We start from the raw sequence: 21,042 nt of genomic DNA on the forward strand, positions 1-21,042 counted from the left end.
CTTATCTCAAGATTTGTATGTCTGTTTAATAACTGCAACATGGCCTCTACTGAGAGAATTAGAGAGGCGTGGCAGGGGGAACTTGGCATTGATTTATCTGACATTATTTGGGAAAGGAGTCTGTCAGTGGTACAACTCTGCTCAGTTAATAGTAGGCAGCTGATTCAATTTAAAGTTGCTCACCGTCTTCACTACTCGAAGCATAAATTACACAAGATCTACCCTTCTGTCTCGCCACTGTGTGACAGGTGTCAGGTGTCAAAGGGCAAACTATCTCATGCCTTCTGGTTCTGCCCTTCATTAACGGGATTCTGGGCTAAAATATATTTTTTTCCCCCATGTCTGAGCCTGTCTGTCTTGTATTGTCTCATGCATTGTGTCGTAAAAGAATCAAAATCAATCATTGGGGGGGGGGGGTGAGGATCCAAGTTCGAAACGAAATAAAATGTTAGGTTGTCATTTCACACCATCTCCCCTCTCCATCATGTTAAAGCTGTTAAAGCATCTTACTGCTCTCCAGCTTCTCAGCCAGCTCCTCCTGCTTCATTCTCCTCAGGAAGAGCAGTGTGATGTTTAGAAAATCCTCTCTGCTGCTCCTCCTCTGCTGCTCTCCTTCCTCACCGTCCACCACCTCCTCATCCTCCCTCTGACTCTCTGAGCATTCTGGCTCATCTGGACTCAGAACCCTCTGGAACCCTCTCAGCTCCTTCTTCACAAAGGTTACGATGTTCTCCTCAAGAATCTGGAACACAATCATATATCAATTAAACTTTCTGACATAAATCATGGAACACAACATCAGATCCATCATAGACTGCTGGTCTAAATAGTGCAACAGGGAGAAATAAATGTTTGTTTTGTATTTGACTTGTTGGTGAAGTCCAAGGTGGTGTTGTTTATTTACACACCCTAAATATGGAGTCCAGGTTTGTTTGATGCTCCTGGACAATCTGGCCACTGGGAGACTCTGACCTCTGCTGGAGTCTGTGGAAACAAACAAAACATCAGATAGTAGGTCACACTTTTTAAATACTTTATTTGAATTTGCTCATTCACATAAGAGCAGATGATTTAATCCACACAATAGTGACCGTAAAAAACTTTGAGTTATAAGGCTCTAAAAATGTTCAACATACATGGATGGGTAATGATTTTCAAATGTACGTCAAGGTTTTAGACCATCACCAATGCAGTGCGACTCTACCGCCAGGCTCATGGGCACTACAGCACCTGCGACATGACATGTGGCATACCGTCGCAGATACTGTCTAACCTGGTGATGGAGGGCCTCCTGCCCAAATTGAGGGAGCTCATCTCCCTTGACTCAAAGGCAAGATGCACGAGAGGCAGAGGCACTAGATGCTGATCAGTGATACGGTGTACAACCTGTTGCAGCACAAGGGCCAAACCCAGTACAAGGCTGTGGTGCAGCGGTGTGAGGCGGGACATCCCATGCTGCAGGCCTCCATATGAACAGACATGGACCAGATCATCACCGCCAAGGAGCATGTCACCAACAAGATGTCAACGGTGGTCCACCCCAAGGCAGAGAAGCTGCTGAAGGTGAGCATCCAGCCCTACATCAGCGCTGCCAAAACTGAGTCATCAAGAAATGTGACTATGACAGAAACACGGTGAAGAAGCATTTATTCTATGAGGCTCTCCTCCTGCAGATCTTCATCCCATACATGCTGAGCAGCTCACCCTGCACCTCACAGCTGCTGCGTTTCCAGGAGCTGATCTTTGAAGACTTCTCCCATTTCCTCCTGGTGGAGAACATTTCTATGGAGGTGGTGCTTTTCCATCATGGTCATCATGACTGTGAAGGACACAGCAGTCCAGTGGAGACACAACACTGTACTGGGACAGCATCGTCCTCACAAGCAGCGACTCCAACATCCACCTTCTGGGCGAAAACCCGTCCATCGACTGCGCCAGGAAGTATGGAGCCCAGGAGGAGGTGGAGAGGGCAAGGAGTCACAGAGGAGGAGGAGGATGAAGCAGGTGGTGTCCATGATCCAGGTGTAGGTGCAGGAGTTCTTCCTGGTGAGTCGTGGAGGGTGGCGAGGAGGAAGGGGAGGATGAGAACAGCCAAGCGCACGAGCCAAGCCAGAGTGAGAACAGAAGCAGCAGTTCCAAAGGGGTCATCCCTATGTTCCCCGGGTCCTATGTTCCCCGGGTCCTATGTTCCCCGTTTTTAACACTCTCCGTAACATTTGGGGTGTCTATCCGCTATGCCGACCACCCGCAATGCCGACCTTAGGTTTAGGCGTGAGGGGTGGGAGAGGTTAGGTTTTGGGTTAGGGTCTGGGGGAGGTTAGGAAGGGTTATATGTTCCCCGGTCCCACAAAAACGGGGAACATAGGACCCGGGGAATATAGGACCCGGGGAACATAGGTACGCTCCCGTTCCAAACATGAGTCCCATCAGTGAGTGAGGTGCTACAAGAAGCACACTAGAAGAAGTAGATGATGCCCTGCAGGAAGAGGAAAGCCAGTGGTGGAGGGGGAACTCTGTTCTTCCTGGTGAAAATTAACAGTTGCCGTAAACCGTTTCGCTCTGCCTAACAACAGACCCAAAACAAGGACGGCTTTCCACGCTACTTCACGGGGCTTTCTACTCTCGTGAACAGTTTGTTTGAAAGTAATTTTGTCATTTTGTGGTTATGGCTGAAGTGGCTGCCGTAAACTGTTTCACTTCCTGATCTGCCCGGCGCGCACACAGACTATAATCATCAAGACAGCACTCGCCCATTCACTCGGCGTTGGTCTCATCTACTATTAGAGGTAAGATGTGAGGCATCAATATTACATTTAGACTGTTTAATAACAATCGAAAATCTTGCTCGTAGTTACTCTAAAGTTTGTAATTAAAAAATACCTAAACAGTTACATTTAGGTTATTTATTTGCAACAATGAAAATATTTGTTTTGTTGCAAAATGCATAATTTGTGGGTCTCCTTCTTCCAGTTAAAAGAATAAGAAAAACAAAGGAAAGAGAGAAGGGAGTGAGAAGACACGAAGAGGAGAGCAACGGGTGGAGAAGGAAGGAAAGTTTTGGGTAGATAATTCAACCAAATGTTGTAAAGCATCAAACATGCATGCAGAGGAGAGGAGGCAGTAGTGGACATGAGAGGAGAGGAGACAACATGCAGAAGAGATGAGAGAGCATGGAGAAGAGACTAGAGGAGAAGCAGTGGGAAAGAGGAGATAGCAGGAGAGGAGACGGCAGGATGGGTGTATAGAAGAGAGAAGGAGAGACAGAATGCAGTGGAGATTAAACAATTCAGTGAAAAGGAGAGCAGAGCAGTGGAGAGGAGAACTGAGGAGACAGAATACAGTGGAGAGGAGAGCAGAACAGTGGAGAGGATGCAGTGTCAACCCTCTTCTTTAAAAGTTAAATATGGTTTATTTATTCATGTTAATAACAGAATTCCGTTGAAGAGTTAATTTGGTAGCCTAAATTTGTTTATGTGAAGAGTTCATTTAGTAACCTTCTCATTGTCTGTCATTTGCCTTTTACAGTGCTCTCCTTTAAAAGGTACATGATTTATTTCATGTTAATACCAGAATTCCAATGAAGAGTTCATTTGGTAGCCTCAAATTAGTTTATTAATATTAACTAGTCTTTCTCATTTTCTGTCATTTGTCCTTTACAGAGAGGAAAAGGGAACTGAGCAGACAGAATGCAGTGGTGAGCAAAGCAGTGAAGAGGACAGCATAAAAGGAGCAGAGAATAGTAGGAAAACATGTATTTAGAAGCTGAATAAGCAGTGCCAATATCAATGTTGCATCAAGTCTGTCATGAATAAAATCAAGGGGAAATAATCAGTAGATCTCTGCAATCTTATATGAGTAAATCTTGTAAGCGATTTTTTAATGTAGCTGTAATGATAATGAGTAAAATCAATAAGAAAATACATTCAAGCATACAGAAATAATATATCGGGCGGGGGGCGGGCCACGCCACGTCTGGGGACCCCCATCCTGCGTAGTGATGCGCGGGTCACTCAGAACCCGCCGGGTCCCGCGGGCTGGCCAGCCCCGCAGGCGGTCTGGGTTGGCAAATTATGGCTCAGAACGTGACAAAGCAACATTATTAAATAATTTAGAGCAGTGAAACACGCAGAGTAACCCGTTATTAAGACGTGAACTCTCTCTCACACACACACCACAGGCCTACACACAATCAGACAGACACGGCGACTGTGAAGCCGTCTACACCTGCTGCACTCTATAGCCTACATGGAGTAAAGAAACGCTTGATCTATTTGTCAACTTTACTGCAACGTGAGTAGGCTACGTGATCAATTGAGAGTGCATGAGGTAATTAAAAGAAATCAGACAGCGAGTCTGAAGCCGTATCTGCAAGCCGTCTGCACCTGCTGCACTCTCTATAGCCTACATGGTGGAGTAAAGAAACGCTTCAAATGAGGTAACCTATGTGCTCTCAAAACAAACATTTTGGAAGGATTATTCGCTGTAGTTATTATTTGAAGTGTCCATAAAACTAATGCCACCGCAGATTTTCTCTGTGGACCAGACTGTGAGCTATTTGTCAACTTTACTGCAACGTGAATAGGCTACGTGACCAATTGAGAGCGCATGAGGTAATTAAAAGAAATGGGAAAAGAATAAGAACAGTTTCTGTAGCCTACCTCTCTACCTGCTACCTCCATTTGAAGACCTTGAATTAATTGAAGAAAGACCGATAATAGCTGAGTTTGTAATGCCGACGAAGCAGAAATAAATCAATGACATGAAAGCAGCCGCGCAACGCGAGCAGTAAAACTGTTGTCGGGCTGGCTCCAATGACGGGTTGGGTTGGTGCGGGCCTTAAAAAACCCTGACCCCGCGCTTCACTAGTAAGTAGGGTTTCCAGAGCAAAAAGTGGCCATTTCCACCACTGGGTGTAAATTATGTATTTTCAATTAAAATTGGCATCTCCGAGCTTGTGGAGACTTGGATTATGCCAGGTGAGCAGTGTATGGAAGCATTTTATGTTTTTTTACACTGGACCATCTTCAATGACTAAAAAGCTGTTATATTAAGGTGGAAAAAGTTACTGATTGGGGCTTTAAAGGAACACTCTGCCCATTTTCAACCAGCTTTGTATCATTAAAACATCAGTAGTCTGTCATTTAATTTGAGTTATTGAGTGTTAAAGTGTGGACCAGCGACGTCACTGGTCCACACTAACTCAAATTAATAACTCATTAACTCAAATCAACTCTCAATAACTGTCAAACTAGATGAATGATGAATAGTTTGACAGTTATTGAGAGTTGATTTGAGTTAATGAGTTATTAATTTGAGTTAGTGTGGACCAGTGATGTCACTGGTCCACACTTTAACACTCAAAAACTGTCAAATTAAATGACAGACTTCAAAACTGTTTACAGTTTTCTGATATACTACCGATGTTCTAATGATACAAAGCTGGTTGAAAATGGGCGGAGTGTTCCTTTAATAATGTATGCAAAAAAATATCACAAAAACAAATGTATTTAGTTTTTCACTTGTTCACATCAAAAGTGAATTTTTCAGGATTTCATTCATAACTGTAATCTACAGTATGGTGATGGTATGGTACAGTATGGAATTCCTTGCGGGTTTGAAAGACCCCAATCTGGGAACCCAGAGTCTTTTTCGGCATCTAAATAGACTCTGGGACAGCCGTACCTTTTTTTTTAGACTTCCTGTACAGCGCGGATCTTCTGCCCGGGACTTCCACTTCCGCACAGCGGTGCCTTTTAAAAACATACATTGCGTCGCTTTTATTTTGAATGCTAAATGTAAAAATTCATATATATTCACTATAGCGTTCGGGACCGGAACTCTTATATTCGCCGGTACAACAGGGCGGCACTGCGCAGAGGCGAAAGTCCCGGGCGTAAGATTTGCGCTGTACAGGAAGCCTAAAAAAAAGGTACGGCTGTCCCAGAGTCTATTTACGTGCCGAAATAGATTCGGGGTTCCCAGATTGGAAAGGCCCAGGCCAGACTTTCGTTCGCATTCAGGGTTTGTTCGAGAGGTTTGATCGTGGAACCTATTCCATAAGGCCCGGAGCGGAGTCCTTCTCCACTCGCGGCGATCAAAGGGACCCTCTCAAGGGTTTGCGGGTTCAGCGAACCCGCCTGCTCTTCTCGTAGGTATGAACCGGGCTCAGATCTCGAAGCTCACAATGTCGTAGGCACATTCGTAAGAGTATGATGGAGGCCCCTCTCTCCCATAACCCGCTGGCTAACTGGGTGTTGGCCAGCACCTCCTAGGATGTCTTGGGCTGAAGCCCGCCTTGAATTCCTGTTCCATTCATCCTGGTTGTCCTCTTCCTTAATCCTGGATATAGAAGTCATATAGATGAACCTGGGACTCTGTGGACCTGGAGCGTGTGCTACCTCGCTCGCACACTGCCCATGATGTCACAGATCCAATGTGATGCCGTCAGTGATGATGTCATACTTGTCCAATCATATCATGTTGTCAATGGTCTAGCATTGTCTAGCTGGTTATGACATCATTGGTCAGGAACGCCAATGCTGTCTGATGTCACAGATCGCATTGTGATGTCATCGATGCGGTGATGATGTCATCACTGAAATGTCATCCAGGGACAGCTTCCAGGGACCTAGCTGGGCCCGAAGGCCTAGCATATGCCTCGAATGTCAGCCGGCGAATTGGTGTTGACGCGGAGTCTTTGTAATGTAAGAGTAATCTAAGAGTACATTTGAAAAGAATACAAAGCGAACGCATCACTCTTGTGTGTTGGAGCGTCGGGCCACAGACTTGCGCAAAGCCTGTTGGTTACGTGCAGCCTGTTGCTATGGTAGGGCATCCTACATGAATTGACCAACCACGGACCTTGTGGGCGGTAGGGATGGGCATTTCTAGCAAAAACACTATTCGAAATTCGCTGGCCAAATTCGAATTTAATTCGAATTTCGAAAAAAAAAAAAAAAATGTAAAAAAAAAAAAAAAATTTTTTTTTTTTTTTTTTTTACATTTTTAATTTTTTTTACATTGACATTTTCGAAAATAAAAAACAGTTTTGACAATCATGAGTGGTTGTGGTTCATTAAATATTTAGTAGGCTCAGGTCTGAGTGCCAAAGGGGTGCCAAAGTCACCCCCTCTCCCTCTTCATGGGATTTCATCCGCCATTCATTTTTCCATAAACCTTGCTTAAAATGCTTATAGCGATTTGACTATACTTAGAATCAGGGGAGACAATGCAACATTTCACTCAAAAAAAAAAAAAAAAAAAAAAAAAAATTCGAATTTCGAATTTCAATAATAAAAGTCGACCTTGATAATAACAACGATTATTCGAAAATTCGAAATTCGATGCCCATCCCTAGTGGGCGGTGCATTCAGAATGCGTGCAAAAGCTAAATAGACCCTGGGTGAAAATATCAACTTCACCACCACGCCGACTAAAACTGCAAACTTTGGCTGCCTTCTTTCCTCCAAATCATTCTGTTCGGACAATAGAGATAAACTACGATCCTGCAAGACAGCCTATCTACTTGTTGGTCGCTCCTTTTATCGCTTCTCTCTTCACGGTGTTCCACTGAACACCGAACAGCGTGCCTGCACGGTGTATAACGCACTGTATAACGCGCTGTATAACGTCTGTATGTATGTATGTATGTATGTATGTCCTTCACATATCTTGAGAACCGTTCATCGGATTGACAAAGTTGGGGAGTGCGCTTAGGGGACCTGACTGAGTGCAGTGCCCGAATTCCGTGCAATTCAGTCACATGCCTAGTCATCGCGCCACCTACTGAACACATACGCTTTTTAACTCGAGAACCGCATAGTCAGCCACCTACTGTACTTGCAACACATAAGCTTTTTAACTCGAGAACCGCATAGTCAGCCACCTACAGTACTTGCAACACATAAGCTTTTTAACTCGAGAACCGCATAGTCAGCCACCTACTTGCAACACATAAGCTTTTTAACTCGAGAACCGCATAGTCAGCCACCTACTTGCAACACATAAGCTTTTTAACTCGAGAACCGCATAGTCAGCCACCTACTGTACTTGCAACACATAAGCTTTTTAACTCGAGAACCGCATAGTCAGCCACCTACTGTACTTGCAACACATAAGCTTTTTAAGTCCAGAACCGCATAGTCAGCCACCTACTTGCAACACATAAGCTTTTTAACCCGAGAACCGCATAGTCAGCCACCTACTTGCAACACATAAGCTTTTTAACTCGAGAACCACATAGTCAGCCACCTACTTGCAACACATAAGCTTTTTAACTCGAGAACCGCATAGTCAGCCACCTACTGTACTTGCAACACATAAGCTTTTTAACTCGAGAACCGCATAGTCAGCCACCTACTGTACTTGCAACACATAAGCTTTTTAACTCGAGAACCACATAGTCAGCCACCTACTTGCAACACATAAGCTTTTTAACTCGAGAACCACATAGTCAGCCACCTACTTGCAACACATAAGCTTTTTAACTCGAGAACCGCATAGTCAGCCACCTACTGTACTTGCAACACATAAGCTTTTTAACTCGAGAACCGCATAGTCAGCCACCTACTTGCAACACATAAGCTTTTTAACTCGAGAACCGCATAGTCAGCCACCTACTTGCAACACATAAGCTTTTTAACTCGAGAACCGCATAGTCAGCCACCTACTTGCAACACATAAGCTTTTTAACTTGAGAACCACATAGTCAGCCACCTACTGTACTTGCAACACATAAGCTTTTTAACTCGAGAACCGCATAGTCAGCCACCTACTTGCAACACATAAGCTTTTTAACTTGAGAACCACATAGTCAGCCACCTACTGTACTTGCAACACATAAGCTTTTTAACTCGAGAACCGCATAGTCAGCCACCTACTTGCAACACATAAGCTTTTTAACTTGAGAACCACATAGTCAGCCACCTACTTGCAACACATAAGCTTTTTAACTCGAGAACCGCATAGTCAGCCACCTACTGGCAACACAAAGATGGTTTATCTCGAGATGAAGAGAGAGAGAAGGCGCTGCTGGGGAGCCAAGAAAATGCTATGTAAAATTTTGTGCAATCCAACCAATCAGAACACGGCTTTCCTATATCTCGAGAACCCTTTGTCCGATCGACTTAAAACTTGCTGTGTGCGCTGCTGGGGACCAGAGAAAGTGCAGTGTCGAATTTCATGCAATTCAACCAATTATGTAGGGAAGGGAAAGGGCACTGCACTAGTTAAATAAAAGGCACATTTACCATACCTGGGTCAGTCACTCATCTCATCTTCCTCTTTAACGTTAAGTCAGAGTCACGCTGTTTTTTCTGGCACAGTGCCATTAACTCATTCAGGGCCAATGACGTCTTTGACGTGTTATCAGGAATAGCCCAGAGGGCCAATGACGTGTTTGACGTGTTTTTGTTTTTATTACTGCAGCGCGTAGTTCAAACACTTCCTCAGCCTGTGACATAGTATCAGGTCCCTAGCATCTAAGACAACACGTGAACAAACACATACCGCAGCTGTTGTTTTGAAATTGAGCAGGAGGAAAAGCAGAAAACGGATAAACGCTTCCTTCTGCAGACAGGAGAAACGCCATTGAAACGCCCCTCGGCGCGCTGCAGGAGCTGGTCGCTTTCCTGTGTGCCAGCCGGGAGAAAACGGGAGAAAGTAATCCAGAGATGCGTTTGATCATCGGAGGAATGAGGAAATGATCGATCAGAGGGCAGTGAGGACGTGTTGAATAGCCGAGGGGAAAACGGGAACGATCAAATAGCAGGGAGGATAGGACAGGGAGACATGGACGAGGACGGGTGGACCAGAACAAAACAAAATAAACACACGAACAGCTAACAAGGCGGCAGTCACAGCAGCCCGCTGTCCGTTCTCAAGAGCTATTCAGTTGGTTCATGAAATCGCTGGGCTGCGTGCCCTCCAGTGTTGCTCCTGGCCAATCCCGGCGCCACAGGGCGTGGTTATTGCTTATCCTATGTGGGGTTAGAAATCACGCAACGAAGGGGGATCGTGTGTGTGTGTGTGTGTGTGTGTCTGTCTGTCTGTCTGTCTGTCTGTCTGTCTGTCTGTCTGTCTGTCGGTGTGTCTGTCTGTCTGTCTGTCTGTCTGTCTGTGTGTCTGTCTGCACACTCACTCACACTGCTGTATTGTTGAATGTAAAAAAAAAGCACTTCATGTGTATATATATATATATATATATATATATATATATATTTATTTATTTTTTCATTTGTGTCATAACGAATAGTATTTACATGTCTGATGTCAATACAGTTCAAAATAAAAGAATTGAGAGCGAGTTCTGCCTGAGAATGTGTATTTTACAGAAATTGCCTTTTCTCCTGTTTGTCATCTCAGAGAGACCTTTTGGGTGAAAACAGGGTGTATATAAATGGATATAAGTAGAGTACAGAACATGCTAAAAGCTCACTTTTTTTTTCCTGGTGAACCCAGAGACGTACATCTTCATTTTGAGGTATTGCAAATCACTCTGGTGCTAATAGATAATTTACTGTGGGTCTTGAAAGATGACCAACAATTATGAAAATCTTTGGCCTGTGCTAAATATTGGCAGTCCTAAACTGGCCATGAATGAGTTAAAAAGGTTTTCCCTGGTAATTAGCGAGGTGCAACGTTCTCCTGGACTGCAAACCTGACCTGGTGGAGAGTCCTCTTACCTTGTGTCTGAAGCTCCAGGTTCATTACTGAACTCTGGAGGTAGTCCTTTAGACCAGTCACTCTTCATAGACAGACAGCTGGGTGCTGGAGACTCTGCTCTCTGCCTGTGGTACTGACCTCTGGAAACAGACATGTTTGATACATATCTTCATTAGTTCTAGTAAAGACAGACAACAATGCACGTGACATTCATATTGTCACTGTTTCTGTCCATCTGGTTCGTCCATGTGTTTTTCTGAGGTGAACAGCTGGTTCTGTTCATATCCTAATCTGAACTTTCACAATCTGCTCTGTGCCAGACTTTACTTTGTACTGATCATCTTTATTTATTTATTTATTTATTTATTTATTTGAGAAAGGGACAGTGCATATTAATGAACAGTACAGTCAGTACATGTAAATATGCCAGATTATAGCTCGAAGGCTAGTTTCCATCTGGAGTCCCTTGGCAGGTTGATGTAATTCAAAGAAAAAGCAAAGTGACAGAAAACCCATACATTACATAGGAAATATACAATATCAGTAATAGTACAATTAGTAAAAGAGAGAAAAGGAAAAATAAATGATTAATGTAAAAGTTAGTACATGTGTGAGCATCCTGCACAATCACACATGGTCACAAGACTGGTTAATTCTCAGCCACGCATTCAGATGGCCCTTGAAGGTGGCCAAGCTGGAGCTACCCCTTATAGAGGGAGGTAGGCTGTCCCATACAGCGCTTCCTTTAAAGGATAGCACATTTTTACCATACATGGTTCTTCTGAGCGGAACTTCACAATCCCTGTTGGTGATGGCTCTAGTTAGCCGGGTCGGATTGGCAGTAGATCTATATTTAATAAAGGTTAAAAGAGGTGGAGGCGCTAGGCCATGCAGGACTTTGTATATCAAGCAGGCAGAGGTGAATTTCCTGAAGTTGTCAATATTTGGCTGCTGATCACCCCTTACAGCTCCTGTATGCTTTGTTGTCATTTTCCTCTGCCAATGAGGTTATGTCTTCGGTGCCATTTGTCCGTTTTTCTGTCAGCAGGATTACGTAAAAAAGACGGCTGGGCTATTTTTCATGAAACCTTGGAACGGTGTAGCATGTAGCAAGGTAAAAACAGGTGGCCTCGGAAAATGAGGAAAAAGGGTAGCATGTGTGTTAAGAACTGAAGGCTCCTGAGAAATAGTCAACATAAGACAGGTTGGAATTGAGAACGTGTTGCCTTGGCAGAGGTCAGCGCTCTCCGACTGCACTTCCTGTTTTTAAACCTTCATATTTATTTTCACATATCCTAGCAGCACCTCAAGGCTTTCTGCCTGGTGCGTGGGTTAGTCTGATCAGGACCTCACTGCAGGTCTTGATTAGTTTGCTTCAATTTGATGATTTGATTGAACATCAAATAACATTTCCTCTTTACAGTAACACTCCTCTTACTGTACCTTGTGTGTGAAGGTCCAGGTTCATTACTGAACTCTGGAGGTAGTCCTTTAGACCAGTCACTCTTCATAGACAGACAGCTGGGTGTTGGAGACTCTGCTCTCTGCCTGTGGTACTGCCCTCTGACAAACAGACATTTGATACAGTGTTGGGAAGGTTACTTTTAAAATGTATTCCACTACAGAATACTGAATACATGCCCTAAAATGTATTTTGTAACATACTCCATTAGAATACAGTACTCAAAAGAAGTAACCTATTCCGAATACTTTGGAATACTTTTGGAATACTTACATTTACATAATTTCATTATACGCCATTTAGCAGACACTTTTATCCAAAGCTACTTACAATAGTACATTTTGTCAACAGTAGTGAAATAAACTGCAACACAGTCTGCATGAGCCAAGACCTTTTAACTCACACATGGGCAAAATACAGCCCCCTGTGTGGCCCGCGATGGAATTGCAAAAACAAAACAAAAATAATACTATTTTTTTACAGTGCACCTGAACGCAACATGCAAGATATACCCGCTGAATAAGTGTGCAAATGTTCATGTCATTCTGGCCAATACTCCACTTCTGTTATAACATTTCAGTCTGGAATATGGAATATCTTTCAATAATCTTTATGACTAAAAGGCTAAAAGTAATCATGTGTAAGAAATGACTGTTCTACAGTCATTTCTTGCGGCCCTGGGGCAAACTGCGGCCCCAGGGCCGGACTCAAAGAAAAACAAAACGACCCCCAAAAACTCAATAAAACTTAAAGGCAGAATTATGTTAATAAAAATCTCATCTGCTACAGCCATTGGATTTGTATCACTATTATATCAGGAGATTAACAAGAAATTACCAATCACAACAGGAGAGAGGGTTAAAAATAGGGAGACTCCTGCGGGAATCAGGAGTGTTGGCAGGTATAATCTCCAATGTGTGGCCCTTCGCTTATTTGATCAGTCAGTATGGCCCTCAGGGACTTTTTTTTTTGCCCACCCCTGTTTTAACTAAACCAACTAAACCTAAATGTGGTATGTTTCGTCCTGCAAGTGATACTCTTTAAAGACGAGCTGAACCCAAAAAATATTTATTTATTTATTTTAATTTTAGTTCACATACCTGGGTATTCAGTGCACCTATTTAAAGCCCCATTCAGCAACTTTTCCAAGTTTTGCTAGTGAGGTTTCCAGACCAAATTTCAAGCAGAAGGCCACACATGCATAACCTGATCACCCTGCGACGTCAGTCAAGTTCTAGTATGACGTCAGCTATGTTGTTGTCAGTCAAGTCCAAGTATGACGCCGGCCATGACGTCAGATATGACGTCAGTTCATTCTAGTATACCGTAAAATACCAATTATTAGCCCGGGCGTTAATTGACAAAATATGTAGCCAGACCCCGCGTCAATATGGGACCTGCGGCAGTTTGGGACCTGCTTTAATTATTTTTGTACAAAAATATTGCTCAGCAAAGATTGTAAATAGTATGAAATTGTTTATTTAAACCATTTATTTTAATCAGTTGGCTACAGCCCCCCACACGATTGCTTGTCTATGGGGAGAGCCGCGCCTCCCTCTCAGAGCAGCAGAGCATTGCATGCGCTGCCTCCTCCTCCGCTGGCAGGGGAAACATTATAACCTATCATACTCACATTTCTCAATCAGAGATGTCGGATTTGTAGGCCTACAAAAATCTTCAGAAAATGCCTACACAATTTTCATAACTGTCAGGTGTTGCTGGAAAACGAATTTTTAAAAAGTTCATCACTCACGGAGCCTACCCTCTTCAGTAGCGCACATGTGAAAGTGCCGTGAAATACCAATTAGAAGCCGACTTCTAAGCCCGCTGGCAGGGAAACATACCATAGGCACATTTCTCAAAATAATTATTACACCAGAGATGTCGGTTTTAGTGTATAAAAATCTTCAGGAAATGCCTACACAATTTTCAGAATCATCAGATGTTGACGGAAAACGAATTTTGATCAGCAAGTTTCGTGCATGTGTTTTTTTTCCTCGTTGTTCCCATCGACTTTGTTCCTCGTTTCCTCGTTGTTCGTCTTCTTCATCCGATTTTTCTTCTTCGTTGTGTTTGGGAGATACATTCAACAGGATGTCGCAAAGGTAAAAAGAAAACATTGAAAAAACTAACCGGGCGTCAAATTGGGACCTGCTTTTTATGTACAAAATATGTATCCAGACCTGGCTTAAATATGGGACCCGCGGCAATTTGGAAGTCGGCTTCTAATTGGTATTTTACGGTATATAGCAAGGGTTCTACGTCACGTCCCTCTCTCTGGCCGATCATAGCAGCAGCTGGTTTCACGGCAGTCCATCTCCCCTGAAGCTGTCCTCTGAAGCGTCATTTTGCCCCACCCACCTCCCCAGTCTGCCACCAACGAGTCTTGACTCCTGTAGGATCGTCCACGGGGGGGGGAGGGGGGTCCCCTATCCTAGCCTATGCAGATGCCCTCCTCTCGCCTCACCTCACCTCGCCACCGTCCAATGGAGTCATGCGCCAAAGTATTTGCCATGCATGCCGATTGCTAAATAAAGTTTGTTAAATCCTACCAACTGGCCTCTCATGATTGAATTGGAGAAACTGTGCCCTCTGGGTGCAATAGTATCGGTATCGATATCGCAGTTGAAAGTCAACAAAACACAGCGCCAGAAAGCTCTGATGGATAGGAGCTTCTCCGTCCACCTAGGCGAATACATGTACTCCTCGACTGTGACCCCACTATGAGCTTCCCTGACACGAGTAAAATACTTATCTAAGAAATCAGGGACAGAGCCATAAATGATCTTGTGGACCATGCTAAGTCTAGAAAGGGTGACCCTTGCCTCCACAAATAGCGATTATTTTTTCTGAAATACTGGAAGGAGCCAATTACACACTACTTTCATCTACATTAAACAAAGATATTCACTTTGTTTTGTCATTTTTGGTGCTTATTTGCAAAGATAATTTACATGTCGGCTTCCCGGCGGGGAACACCCCAAACGCGGAGGCTGGAGCCGTTCAATCACAGCTCTCGTGCTGTTCACGTCTTCAGCATCGACCCGACACAGAGTCACTTTTTGGGGGAGCTGCATGCCGGCCGCAGCGTACTCCATTGACCCTGAGAGCTATGCTGGATGGGCTTTTATTAGAACCCTGGTTGGTTTAACCCATTGATACCTCATGCAGCATTTGTGTGTATATCCCTTTAAGACAATCTTAAAGGGATACACACACAAATGCTGCATTAGGTATCAATGGGTTAAACAAGCCAGACAGGTCAAGGGTGAGGAGGCAGACACATGTGGAGCAAAGGGCTTAAGTCAAGTAAGTCAAGTTCCAGTATAACCTGTGCTCTTACCCAATTGTGTCTGAAGGTCCAGGTTCATTACTGAACTCTGGAGGTAGTCGTTTAGACCGGTCACTCTTCATAGACAGACAGCTGGGTACTGGAGACTCTGCTCTCTGCCTGTGGTACTGACCTCTGGAAACAGACATGTTTGATACATAATCTTCATTAGTTCTAGTAAAGACAGACAACAATGCATGTGATGTTGATATTGTCACAGTTTCTGTCCAGGTTCCTGAATGTGGAGTTTTTGCTGAGGTGAACAGCTGGTGAACGTTATTAGCAAATAGCCGAAATGGACGCAGAAAAGGAAGTGACGGTGGCTTTTCCATCACTTCCGCTTTCCTTTTCCACGTCCATTTCAGCTATTCACTAATAACGTTAACGCATAAACACACTGCACAGAAGGCGTCAACTCATCTTACAACAACAGTGGAAAATTACTGGAAAGTTGCTGCGTAAACAGTGGAGCACAGATGCGGAAAACGAAGTGACGGTGGAAGGATAGGCGCGCTGTACAGGAAGCTGGGAAAAACGCTAGGGCTGTCCCAGAGTCTATTTTTCAAATGAAAATAGACTCTGGGTTCCCAGATTGATCGAGGTGTAACGTTCTCCTGGACCCGTGTATAATTTTCCCAACTCAGTTTAGATGAAACCACGCCCACTTCCTTATGATGTGACCGAAACAAGCCGATTGCTGCTCTGCTAGCTTTCTAAGCTAGCCAAACACGCACCTAAAAAGTTGTTTATTAACCTAATCGCTGCCTTAACCTCAAGATTAAACCTACAGACCTCATGACAATTGTAACTTCAAACAAATATTGAATTGTTATTTTTTGTGTGATCATCCATTTAGGAAGATAACATTTAGTTTACCCGCCTTCCTGCAATGCAAATCTGCACTTCTCAATAGAGGCGGGACGTTGATTACAGTTTATGTTGCCACAATATTGCCAGCAGGTTGTTATGGAATCTATTTTCAACTCATTCCAAATTAGGCACAGAGATGGGCGAAAATACATCAAAAAGTATTTTGATACAAATTACAAATATTTGCTCAAAAACTTTATCACAATACAAATACAAAATACTGGTCTGAAAAATGTATTTGAAATACAAATATATATTTTGAAAATGCATAAACATACATTTTATAAAAACTGATAAAGAGCTGCAACGATTAGTCAATTCATCTATTCATTGCCAACTATTACATGAATTGCCTATTTTGATAATCTAGTAATCATTTTAAACAATTTCTTGAAGGAAAAATGTCCTAATTCTCTGATTCCACCTTCTCAAATGTGAAATTTTCTGGTTTCTTTAGATCAGGGGTTCCCAAACTTAAGGATGCCATGGCCCACTTTAAAATCTTCTGGGGCCCACCTAACCCTTTAATCAACACATGAGACTAAGATTATGTATTTCCCTATGTGTTTTATATAGTACAGGAGTATGTAAGGGACCGTTCGTTATTTAGAAGGGGGGTCACTGGAGGGATTTGGTGTGCTCTGAAATAAAAAGCTGTGCCCCTTCCCCGATCAAACCATATTTTTCCTTGACCCTCCCCAAGTGATTTGAAAAATATGATTAACCCTCCCCAAACAATATTGTGGCGAGCGGGACTGACACCGATATCTTACTTTTAACCAAACATATGCAGAAACTCCGGCCAGAGGTGATCAAACACACTAACAGTCTCAGTCGTGGTGGCTACATTGATAGTAAAACTAAACATCCTGGCCACACAAACATTGCCGTTACCACATAATGCAATCAAAACATGAGCACAACATCACTAAACCACGTTTTTAACTGTAACAGTAATAAGCTTCCCACAAGAACATGAACTCCCATAATCCTTTGCGCTTCTTAGAGCAGAACTGTCACCAATCAGAGCGACCGCCTTCTCCGGTCGCTACATTCTGCTATTTTCGCTTGTGAAACCATCTTCAGTCTGTGTATATCAATATTTGTGTTTAAATAGCAGTCAATGACTGATGGAAAAAAGTTAGCCGGTTCTATGTGGCGGACTCTCCACTCTCTGTCCCCCCTCTCTCTCTCTCTCTCTCACTCCCTCAGCAGACAGGCACAAAGCCACACATGTATTTCGTTGCAGAGAGGTAACCCTCTTGCTGGTTCCTCTCGCTATGGATTTAATTGAAGATGACTGTTTCCCGTACTTTTGGATTATTATTCGATGATCGCATGGTGAGTACACAAGTCACAACATGTATGTGATTGTTTCTAGCGCTGTTGTATGTGTTTTTGGGCGAAGGAACGGCAGTAGCATAGTCTAGAGACTGCCACTCTACTATCTAACTAGCGTTAACTAGCGTTAGCAGCCCCCATGTTTCACTGTGAAACGCACTTTCTACAACTTGTAGCAGTTAACAAGCAACTTTGACGTCGACACCACTAGTCTCTGCCTCGGTATTTCTCAGATCTGAACGGGGCCGGGTCTCAGATTTATAATAATAGATGGGTCCACTCCGGGTCCGGGTTCGACATTTATCGGTTCTGAACGGGGCCGGGTCTCAGATTTATAATAATAGACGGGTCCATTACGGGTTCGGGCACAAATTCCCCGGGTCCATTAGGGTCCGGGTCCGTGATTTTGGACCCGTGAAGACCTCTAACCTGTGCTCTTACCCAATTGTGTCTGAAGGTCCAGGTTCATTACTGAACGCTGGAGGTAGTCCCTTAGACCGGTCACTCTTCATAGACAGACAGCTGGGTACTGGAGACTCTGCTCTCTGCCTGTGGTACTGACCTCTGGAAACAGACATGTTTGATATCTTAATTAGTTCTAGCAAAGACAGACAACAATGCATGTGATGTTGATATTGTCACTGTTTCTGTCCTCTGGTTCCTCCATGTGGAGTTTTTGCTGAGGTGAACAGCTGGTTCTGTTCACCTAATTGACCTATCGCTAAGCCCCACCCCCCGTGCTCACTCGGACAAACAGGGGGCACGCTGACTAGCATAAATGGCAGCCGTCACTGTCAAAGTTATATCCCAAGACGCTCTTCACACCTTTTTGAGGCCTGATATCATCTAGAAGCCATCAGAAAGTACTTCACTATGCCATGGAGGGAGATGTACAACATTTAAATACATATATATGTGACACGTGTTGTTTTTTTCAGTACAATCTCACCAGGTTGAAATCGCGCAATTTGAGGTGAAAGGTTGTTTTGTGAAAAAAGTTGTTTTTCGTTTTTTTCTATTATACACAAAGAAGAGGATGGACTATCCATTCCACATAAAATGGAGTCGTTTTAGAATCAGTAAATAGGTATATTTTGTAAGATAAAAACTGACTCAGAGAGAAATTACTTCTCGCTGGACACGGCTGGTATTCATTTGCATGAAGCGTTTCACTGGCTTAATGTCTGTATTGTTTCGAGTTTCGGCCAATGAGCCACATCAATAGAATCCAGCGTGTTGTTACATGGGGGCGGGGTGCAAAGCTCTGTTTACAAGTGACAACATAGAGAGCCACTGAGGACAGTCTGTGTGGATTAAAATTATTGAAACTTTATCTGCGCAGTCCGGCCACTTCATCTGACAACATGGAGGAATGACAGATGTTATTCACAAAACCGACGGAACGCAGACAACAAAAAGACACACTAACATCATTAATGATGCAGGCAGGCTGATGCAGGCTTTTCCTCACCTAGTCCTAGGTGAGTTTAATAATGATCCCTAACTATCGTTACGTCTTCTTTCTGTTTTAGGGACTGTGTGACCATCTAGGTCACACACACATGGTTGAACGTGGGTTTTAGTATCGCGTTCTGATGTGTGTATCGTCCAGGGCCGGTTCCAGAACAAGATGACTAGGGGTGCATCCCAGATAGGAAGGGGTGCAGATGCCGAAGGCCGGCCGCCCGAAAAATTTGACATGTTATTTTACTAAAAATAATGCATTTGACCATCATTTCAAGTAGAATGATACCACCCAAGCAAGAATATTTCAAGTGTTTCAAGTGCTTTACTGAAATATTTGGACCATATAATGATAATACAATTATCTCAACCTTAAAAGGTTACATATAGGTGCCAAAAAGCCATAAAATCACATCAAAGAACAAAGAAAAACAACAACTATAATTCAAGTTTAAACAGTAAGTGTGCAGCTGTAGCATTTATAAAAAAAAAAAAAAAAAAAAAAAACTTTTCAACTGAGCATGCAGACAATTAAAATAAGGGTGCAATGCATGCTTTTGCACCCCCGTAGAACCGGGCCTGGTATCGTCGAACAGTAACGAAGAGTATTGAAGGAAAGAAGCGACCATTTACAACAGCAGCGCGGCCATTGTGGCGCGGAAAACAACGGTTACGGGACAATAGAGGCTTGTTGCGCCCCAAAATGGCCGGTCTTGTGGGCTGTTGCAATGGAACAATGGACTAGTTGACGCTTCTTATCAATGCTCACTCTACACTACTGAAAGTAACATTAAAACGGTGTGTGTTGCTGCGTGCAAGAGGGCTTGTGTTTACCATGAATATGACATAAATTCACTTGAACGGTTACACTTATGTAGCTAACATTGTTTGACTGCAGTAACAGATGAAGTCACAGCTAGCAGCTAACAAGCTAACGCTAATGCTAAGTGCTGGTGGCTGTCTGACATTGCCCCAGAAGTGAATTCCTCATTCATTTTCTCCATAGACATTTTGAATAATCCGAATAATAACGAGTTTTAAGGCTTGAACCAAGCCAGCAGTCTTCCAGAGAATCGTGACTGACCATAAAACATTTCGCCTTCAGCAAAAACAAAAATAAAAGCGAAAAAAAATCAATCTTTTTTTCTCCCATTTTTTTTTTATAGTAGTCTTATTAAATGGTAGACATGCAATGATAAAATAAATGACAGATTGTTTATTTTTATAGTAATAATATAATTGCAAGAATATTCAGTATCAATTCTAAAGTAAAAGTATTTTTGCTGGGTATATTATTATTATTATTATTATTATTATTATTATTATTATTATTATTATTATTATTATTATTATTATTATATTATTTATTCTATTGTTCCAAGTACACTAAAGTTTTGCATTCATCCATCCCAATATGCCTGGAATCTGCTTACTTGCAACTTTAAAGTCAAGGTCACTAAAGACAGAGGTTCTCAAAACGTTTTCCCTAAACTGAATTTTGACCACGGACCCCCCTTTGATAAGAGTTTTGCTTTTAGATGTTTTATTACAGAAAGTCTATGAAACCCATGACCAAAATAGTCCTACATTCTATCATTATGTTACTTGTGGATGGAATTATAGTGAAAATAAGTATCCCCCTTTTTGCTGGTCACCTGTGACAGATGACAGCTGGAGTGCATGGGGAGTGGTTAATGTAAATGAGCAGCTATTGTTCACTCCCCCCATTATCTGGCTGGCCCAGGGCTGAGAAGTAGTCACCTTTCAGGCTGATTTTCTAGGAAACTTGATTTGAGGTGTACCAACATTCAAATAAGCAGATCTTCTATCTATTTACTGACATGGTGGATGTGAAGTTGTTTAAAGGAGAACAACTGTTTGTTTTCTGTATTTCATATAATATATATATATA

At 42.9% G+C, this 21,042-nt stretch overlaps 1 protein-coding gene across 3 annotated transcripts in view; it reads right to left on the bottom strand.

Annotated features, from left to right (window-relative positions):
- The window catches only part of LOC310795099 (protein NLRC3-like), a 54,869-nt gene that overhangs the window by 31,216 nt on the left and 2,611 nt on the right, over positions 1-21,042 (bottom strand). For 2 of the 3 annotated variants that reach the window (XM_083657124.1, XM_083657126.1), the window contains exons 4-9: positions 18,108-18,230; positions 15,468-15,590; positions 12,106-12,225; positions 10,683-10,802; positions 909-984; positions 511-742 (exon numbers count right to left, since the gene is read on the bottom strand). In XM_083657124.1, coding sequence (XP_083513250.1) covers positions 511-742; positions 909-984; positions 10,683-10,802; positions 12,106-12,225; positions 15,468-15,590; positions 18,108-18,230 — 794 coding nt within the window. The remainder of the gene's footprint in view (positions 1-510; positions 743-908; positions 985-10,682; positions 10,803-12,105; positions 12,226-15,467; positions 15,591-18,107; positions 18,231-21,042) is intronic. The other variant, XM_083657125.1, reaches the window with a different exon arrangement.

This window comes from Poromitra crassiceps (assembly GCF_964638095.1).
Source record: "Poromitra crassiceps genome assembly, chromosome: 20".
Classification (NCBI taxonomy): domain Eukaryota; kingdom Metazoa; phylum Chordata; class Actinopteri; order Beryciformes; family Melamphaidae; genus Poromitra; species Poromitra crassiceps.